Source organism: Kryptolebias marmoratus, linkage group LG4, assembly GCF_001649575.2.
Source record: "Kryptolebias marmoratus isolate JLee-2015 linkage group LG4, ASM164957v2, whole genome shotgun sequence".
NCBI classification, from domain to species: Eukaryota; Metazoa; Chordata; class Actinopteri; order Cyprinodontiformes; family Rivulidae; genus Kryptolebias; species Kryptolebias marmoratus.
In genome coordinates, this window is record NC_051433.1 from 3,339,901 (window position 1) to 3,348,550 (window position 8,650).

General features: G+C 38.4%; 1 protein-coding gene across 1 annotated transcript; it reads left to right on the top strand.

Annotated features, from left to right (window-relative positions):
* Positions 1 to 266: 266 nt before the first annotated feature.
* gmppb (GDP-mannose pyrophosphorylase B) lies at positions 267 to 7,977 on the top strand. Its single transcript, XM_017431422.3, has 10 exons — positions 267 to 376; positions 2,099 to 2,279; positions 2,357 to 2,437; positions 2,740 to 2,788; positions 3,130 to 3,272; positions 3,593 to 3,751; positions 3,864 to 3,942; positions 5,524 to 5,651; positions 5,745 to 5,927; positions 6,760 to 7,977. The coding sequence occupies exons 2-10, from the start codon at positions 2,151 to 2,153 to the stop codon at positions 6,889 to 6,891; spliced, it is 1,083 nt and encodes a 360-aa protein (XP_017286911.1). The 5' UTR covers positions 267 to 376; positions 2,099 to 2,150; the 3' UTR covers positions 6,892 to 7,977.
* Positions 7,978 to 8,650: the final 673 nt, after the last annotated feature.

Sequence of the window (8,650 nt, forward strand, 5' to 3'; positions counted from 1 at the left end):
AGCCATATTTAAAAACAAGAACAAAATAGTTCATTGCTGTTATAAAATAAAATGCATATTTATTGAAAAACTATATTTCTATTTTTCATGTTTATATCTTCCTGCGACCCGACAAGGAAAAAGCAGGTAAAGAAAATGAATTGATAGATGAAATATTATATCTTGTTTGTTATCGTCTATGTAAAAATTAGTTTTGAGAAAACTCTTGTTTTGAAAATCCAGACCGGATGTTGCATACGTAACTCGTTTTGTCTTGACGTCATTCTTCTGCACCGGAAGCCAAACAAGGATTTCGTGTTTGAACAATCTTACGTGTCATTTTAAGAGTTTCAGTGATTCAGAAACCTCCCGAAGGCTGTTAGTGAACAAAATCCTTGTAAGTTTTATTTTCCTTCATCCATTTACTCAGACACAAAACACTATTTTCTTGTTATTAGCATTCGGTTTGTTGTCTTTTTGTTCCAGATAAACTTAGCTAAAGTTAGCTAACATGCTGAGTTCAGAAACACGATCCCTGTTTGCTTTTTATTTATTTTATTTTTAGTCTTTGCTTAGATCCATACAACTTTCGTACATGTTTATTTGCCATAATGAGAATTACTTTCTACCATCTGAAAAGCTAAATCAGGTCTGGTGTTTTGTCGAAATCAGTGCCTAGTTTAATTTGTGTATAGCTGAGAATCAACAAATTAAAAGGTAAATTAGTTTTTGGAAATTTAAATAAATTATAAACTTTATATTGTTGGTGAAGTTGTGTTTTAACAAGTAATATACTAATATTATATTTGCGTTAAAATAAAGTTTATATATTAAGTTTTGAAAAACTAATAAGACTGAAAATAGGTGTTTAAAGTATAAATGTGGGAAACCTAAAGTTTATTTTTCCAAAAATTTAATCCCAAATGATTTCCTAAGATGTCTGTTATGCAGTTGTACTAAAATAAATTTTAAAAAATTGCTGCTTGTTCATTTTTAACCCATAGATAGAAATTGTTTTGTATGAAAGCGATGTTAAGTGGATGTTTTCTCTCTAATCTTTGATATGATCTCACTTTTATTCATCATACGTTTGTTTTTTTAAACTGAGACGTCAGATAGATGTCACTGAACAATCATTGACCGGCAAATCTGTTCATCTAGTGACACTTGAACCTAGACACGTTTACCAGAACTGGTTTCCAGCAGGTCGAAAGACTGAATGAATGAATGAATGAAATCATGTGATCTGAGGACAACTTCATCAGCTGGGAAACCAGTTTCCTTCTCATGGGATCTCAACTTGTGTTAAAGTTGTGATTTAATTTTTGTTAAAGAAAACATAAATAAGTTTGACTGAATTTTGAAGAATAAGTTGTAGAAACCTTACAGGTTTTTGTTGCCCATAAAGAAGACGGTATTTCATTCAGCAAAGTCTCAGCCTCTAATAATTTGTTGCCTTTAGACTTTAAGGATAAAGTCGGTTTATAGTTTTTATATTTTTGCTATATATAAAGTTTTAATAGATGTTTAATAGAATAGATGTAAGTTGTAAGTTTGGTAACATCTAGCAGAGCTGAAGCTCCTCACATATTGAAAGCTTGAACATGAAATGTGTCAAACTTTTTGTTAATGAAAACATTTCTTTTTACTAGTTTTATTGCTGCTTTTACAAACCATCAGAATGAAAAAAATGCTTAATCTAATTAATTAAACTTGCTTATTTTAATATTTTCTAATCCAAAGAAAATTGGGAAAACAGAAACATTTAATTAATTATGTAAATGTTTATGTGGTTTGTGTAAATTTAAAACAACAGAAGGAAACTTTAGTATAAAATAAATCTGCTGTCAGGTTGTATAAATATTACATGAGATTGTTCAGGTATCTTGGTTTTGATTAACATCAGTCTTTTGGTTACGCAGCTCAGTAAAATTACATATTTGTTGTTTTGATTTGCACAATACTTTCTCACAAGTCATAATTAATGTTATTGATTTGATTTAAACATGTTTTTCTGTCAAGATCAGCTTGATTTCAGTTAATGAAAATCAAAGATCTCTTAGAAGCCAGAGAATCACGTCTGTTTTCATGAACCGCGGTGATTGTTTCTGTTTCCCAGGCTGCTGTACCTCCTATTAATGAGCTGTCTCCTGTCTGAGTACTGCTGAAGGATGAAGGCTTTGATTCTGGTTGGGGGGTACGGGACCCGGCTGCGACCGCTCACCCTCAGCGTCCCCAAGCCGCTCGTGGAGTTCTGCAACAAGCCCATCCTTCTGCATCAAGTGGAGGCTTTGGTGAAGGTACAGAGGAGGCACACAGATTGCTGACGGGCTGGTTTAGTCCTTTATTGATCGGTCACCGTGTGTGTGTGTTGCAGGCCGGAGTGAACCACGTGGTTCTGGCTGTGAGCTACATGTCGGAGCTGCTGGAGAGAGAGATGAGGGTCCAGGAGCAGAGAGTGAGTCCGATAAACCATCAGGCATCAGCACGAGCACAACACAGCCAGGGTGCTGAGACACACAGATGGAAACTTTGTGTGTTTCTTCTTGCAGTCTGCATTTTTTAGATTTTATATTTTACAGAAAATCTATTCAGATAACATCTTCAGTTCAGAATCCTCTGGTCGTAGCTTAAACTAAGTCAAACAGAGAACTGATTGTTTTTATGGTTTCTGATTGTTTTGATCAGCTTGAATGTAATTTTAAAACCATTATTTGTTCCGTCTGCCGCTTCCTGAATGTTTCACTGTTTTCTCCTCAGCTTGGGATCCAGATCTCTCTGTCTCATGAGAAGGAGCCTCTGGGAACCGGTGAGCATCTCGTCACTACAGAGACAACTGAACCGACAGGAACCCGTCTCAGTATCACAACAAAACAGTTGTTCGAGGTCATTTTACTTACCAGAATCAGGGTAGTTCGCTGGAATAGTTTCAGTTTTCTCAGGTGTTCCGGATCAAACAGAGCCAGGAACTGTCAGCAAAATTCTAGACCAAACAATTAAACAAACCTGAAGCAACTACATCCTTCATTGCTGTGTGCTTCAAACCAAACCTGGTTTTCCAGTTTTAAATCCACTTGAACTTGGCTGCACATTTTTGATAAACCTGCTGAAAATGGTAAATGTGATATTTGCCTGTTTATTGGTGCGCAGCGGGCCCCCTGGCGCTGGCTCGAGACCTGCTGAACGTCGATAACGAGCCATTCTTCGTCCTCAACTCGGACGTCATCTGTGATTTCCCCTTCAAAGATCTGCTGCAGTTCCACCACAGCCACGGCAAGGAGGGAACCATCGTGGTGAGAAAATCACTTTTAATTTGTCGTTTTCAGCTGATGCTGACCTCCGTTTGGTGTGTCATCATTTGGAGCTGCTGTGGAATAATTTGGTTGAATAAAATACGTCCACCAGCAGAATATTTATTCATACTTGACTTTTTAACACAATTCTTAAAAAGGCTGTAGGGAGTTTTTGATTTAATTTAAAGCCTCATGTCAAAAAACACAATTATGATCATATAAAGATAAATTATAGTTGCTTAATTTAACAGTGTTAGTTTCCACAGTTGGAAACTGAGGACACCTCCATATATAAGCTGAATAAACGTCTTTGTGTGAAGGTAACGCGGGTGGAGGAGCCGTCGAAGTACGGCGTGGTGGTTTACGAGTCCGACAGCGGGAGGATTCAGCGCTTCGTGGAGAAACCGCAGGTCTTTGTCTCCAACAAGATCAATGCCGGCATGTACATCTTCAATCCCAGCATGCTCAGCAGGATCCAGGTAACACTCACACGCTGTTGTTGCCTCAGCAGCTGACTTTTCTGACCTTCTATCATCTTAAGTAATTGGGAATATTTAAACAAAGGTTTTGTTTCATTGTGTTTGTGTGCAGCTCAGACCGACGTCTATAGAGAAGGAAATATTTCCTGTCATGGCAGAGGAGGGTCATCTGTACGCCATGGAGCTGCAGGGTAACAATCTGCTTTTAGTTACAGAACTGTTGTTCAAGAACTGACTCTCTCTGCAGACTAACCTCTGAAAACACGAGAAGAAACTAACAGCTGAAGACCGAACAAAACAGAAACTGTATTTCAGTTTGTAGCAAACTTTAGATGCAGAGTTTTGTTTGTTTTTTGGTACACAGAAAATAACAGATGACAGATTCAGTCATTTTTTTTTAGAAAGTAAAAACAAAAGCGTCTTTGTTGGGGAACATGTTGGAAGTTGACTTGTGTGCTGGTTCTGGTTTCTGCAGCTCACAGCTCCACCAGACGTAAGTGTTTGGGTCTTTCCTCACAGCTGAACTCGTGTAGCTCCGGAGAGGAATTACATGTAGAGGAGCACCAGCGTGTTCAAATCAAATCAAATCAAATGAAAATGTGCCAGAAACGGAATTATCTTTTCTGTTCAGCAGTTATAGAAAGACGCTCCCTGCTCTGATGGCAGGAGGAATCAGTTTTTGGTGCTTCTCTTCATCTTCGTCCTTCTCTGGGAGTCTTCAGGTTATTTAAAGCTCCCCTCCCGTCCCGTAGGTTCCCAAACTTTTCAGGTTTAGGTTTTAGGTTCAATAATTAGTTCCTGTGAACTTGCAGCTTTTTTCTTTTTATTGTCTGAATCCTAAATTCATTCACAATGTTTTCCTGTTTTGTTTTGTTTTTGTTTTTTTTGCGGTCTACTAAACTACTTTTGTTTAGTTTAGCCGTTCAGATATCAAAACATTCAGCTTATTAATGAAATGGATGCTCTGACTTTTTTTTTTTTTTTTTTTACTTTTATACGTTTTCTTTGAAATATTTAACTTTATTTACAAATATTTTCCCTGTAGAAATACATTAAGATCTGTTCAGTTCCTTCAAAACATCTTTCTGTCTTTGAAAGCTTCTTCAGCTGCTGGCTTTATTTTTGTCTTCTGATGCTACTTTCAGTATTTAGCTGCCATTCTGCTACTTTTAGCTTTTAGCTAGCCTTTTCCTACTTTTAGCTTTGTTGCTACATTTACCTTTTGGGTAACCTTTTGCTGCTTTGAGATTTTAGCTTACATTCTGCATTTTAGCTTTTAGCTACTGTTCTGGTACTTATAACTTCTGTTTTGATGCTTTTAGCTAACATTTTGCTACATTTAACATTTAGCTAGCTTCTTGCTTCATTTAGCTATTAGCTACCCTTGTTCTCCTTTAGCTGGCCTTTTGCTCCTTTCAGCTAGCATTTTGCTATCTTTGGTTCTGCTTCTTTTGAGCTTTCAGCTTATGTTCTGCTTCTTTTAACCGTAACAACTCAGTTTCAGCTTCTCCAGCGAGTTTTAGCTCTGTGTTCCCACTGCATTTTTACAGAAAATAATTTGTTTTAGATTTATTTTATTACTTCTGATAACGACGTTGCTGTTGTTTACATCCAAGCTGTAGAATTTATTGTTTGTTCATATAAATATGGTTGCATTGGCAGCATGTAGGTCAGATAAAGCCATCTTGCTGGTCTGTAACTCACCTGATTATTAGGAGAAACCTGTCTGTTTCCATGGTAACTAACAGATTTTACTGTTTGTTTGTCTGCAGGTTTCTGGATGGACATCGGTCAGCCTAAAGACTTCCTCACAGGGATGTGTATGTACCTTCAGTCGCTACGACAACATGCCCCAGAGAGGCTGCACACGGGGCCCGGTTTCCTCGGCAACGTCCTGGTGGTGAGCGCGGCTTTTTGACGCTGACGGTCAAAAAGAAAAACAAAAACCCAGCTGTACTCCAGGATGCTACTCGTCCTGTAATCTCCTCTGCAGGACCCGACGGCGCAGATCGGGGAGAACTGCACCATCGGTCCGAACGTCACCATCGGGGCCGGCGTGGTCGTTGAGGACGGCGTGAGGATAAAACGGTGCACGGTGCTGAAAGGGTCGAGGGTTCGGTCGCACTCCTGGTTGGAGAGCTGCATCGTGGGGTGGAGCTCGTCTGTGGGTCAGTGGGTGAGTAAAATATCACCCAAGTCCATCAGATTACAGTAATTAGTGATGTTTTCACTGACAGCATTCTGAGGGAGAGGATTAAACGCCATCTTTATAAACGACCACATTAATTTACAGTACAAACGTGACTCAAACATAAAAAACAAAACTTGGGCTTGAATTTAATTTTTGTGCGTCATAATACTTATTATTTTATCTCATAGTCCTGCAGCTCAGTGCATTTGTTAGCTTGTTATTGGCAAAAATAAATCAAATTACCGAAGGGGCTCTTTTGGTTTATAAAGTTGGGGTTTTGTAGAGTAATTATGAACAGTCAGTGTCTTACCTGCAGTAGATAACAGGCAGCGTGAGCTCAGTTTGGAGAGCAGCTGCTTAAAGCACGACTCAAACCTAGAACATTTAGGTAGGTATTTTTCCACCTTGTCATTTTAGCTTTTTGCGTTTTTGACCATTTCTCCCTCATTCTTCAAACTGAGATCGCTCTGACTGCTGCCTGTTGCAGGTAGGATCCTGACTGCTAATAAGTAATCTACACAACCCAACTTAAAAAGAGAAGAACAACTAATTCTGCATTAATATGTTCAGTTTTCTGAGCTGTGCTGCAAAAAGCCACCAGGAGGCAGTCAACCTGTTTTCATTGGAGGCCATATTGGGAGGGTTATGGTTCCCCGACTGGAAACCATTAGTACCAAGCAGAATAAACACACTCAGGCTAAAACGTCCACTTGTTCCATCGAGTCTAATCGTTTCTGTCTCATTCCATAGTGTAAATACAGAAACGTGCTGTAGGTGTTTTCAGGAGTGATGACGGCTTGTTGCTCTGCGTCCTCAGGTGCGTATGGAGAACGTGACGGTGCTGGGGGAGGACGTGATCGTGAACGACGAGCTTTACCTGAACGGCGCCAACGTCCTGCCCCATAAGTCCATCAACGAGTCGGTCCCGGAGCCGCGGATCATCATGTAGCGTCGGGCGGAGAGGGGAGGGAAAACCCCGGGAGAGTTTATAAACTGAACCCAACGCCCAAATCGTGCCAGAGGAACGGAGACGATCGGGCGGGTGGGAGGAAGATCAAACCGCTTTATTTTTTTTAATTTTAATTAATTTGGACTTGTTTTAGCCCTGTACGGCTGCATCTTCCACCGGTGAGAAAATCATGGCACAAGAGTAGGCAACAAAAAGGTTAGTTAAACGTCTAACAGGACGGGCGCTCGTGTCCTGATTGAAAAGAGGAAAAGCGAAACCAGGAAGGGGTTCCTACACTGGGTGGAGGGATCATGGTGGGTGGTGGGGTTGGAGAGCAAAGTGAACACTAGATTATGCATTTACACTCTTCAGTTAACACAAAGTGAAGGATTGAACGTTTTTGAAATCATGATGCAGATGCTGATCTGACGAAGCTGTTTAATGGAAAAGCTTGTAAAAATGTGAATGTTTGAACCGTCAGGATTAATCTTTCTGTCAACCTAAATGAATGTAGCTGCAGTACAGTTATGCCTCATATCTCAGCTTGTAATTTGATTAAATTTTGTATAGTTGTAGTGATTAGTACAACTGCGTGTTAGGGCTACTGTATATGAAAAATAATGATAAAAGGAGCTGATGGAAGTGACGAAATTTGAAGGAAAAGTCTCAAATTCCGACTTTAACGTCATATTTAGGTGAAAAAAGAAAGCCTTTGCATGAAAAAAAGACTAAAAACAGAAATATACAAGAATAAAACAGATATTTTGAAGTCATAAATTTGTGAGGGTAAAAAAGTAAAAACTTCCAGGATTAAAGTCTGAAATTTACAAATAATAAGAAGAACCTCAGATGTTTACTGAGATGGTCAAATTATAAACTGTTGAGGAAAAAGGCAAGATTTTTCTGAGAGTAAAGTTAGAAATTTGCAAAGGGGACGTCTGGATCTTCTTTAAGATGTAAGTGGTAGATTTATGGGGAAAAACTCACAAAAGTAAAAAAATAAAACTCGAACTAATGAGAGGAAAGGCGTTTGTAGGGAGTCTTCACCCGGCTGAGATCGTTCCGGGTCGGGCCGAGGGATTTACTTCTTTTAACCAAAAACACTCTTCAAATTAATCCGGTAATTATTTAACTTTTCTTTGAATATTCAACAACCTGCCTTCTGATAATATTGCTACCCAGACATCCTCATTTCTTTTCTGTTTCACTGATCCAGTGATCAACGTGGCGTGGGTTTCACGTACTGAGCTCACCCCGGACCATGGATTCCACTCTGTAATCCTTTCAAAATAAAGCACAAAGGCAGAAAGACACTTTGAGTTGTTTTAAACTTACCACTTACATTTTAAATTATATTCAGATGTCTCTTTTGTAAATCTATGACTTTAATCTCATAATCTCAGAGTATTTTTGCCTTTTTGCGTCTAAAAATTTATAATTTAATAATCTCTGTAAATGACTGAGTTTTTTTTTTTTGTAAATTTAAGACTAATCCTGCAAGTGTTGACCTTTTTTTCTTATAAATTTATACTGTTACAATATCAGAGAAGTGTTTAATCATAGAAAATTAGACCTTTTTTCTTGTAAATTTAATAAATTTCAATATAAGAGAATATCCAAGTTTGTTCACATTGTCAGAATTTCAGAGATTTTTCTTCTAATTTAGCCCTGCCCACCAGCTCCTTTTATTATTATTTTAATTTACAACGACCCCAATGTAGCGTCTTTTATTTAGAGTTGTTGTTACTTTAGAGATTTT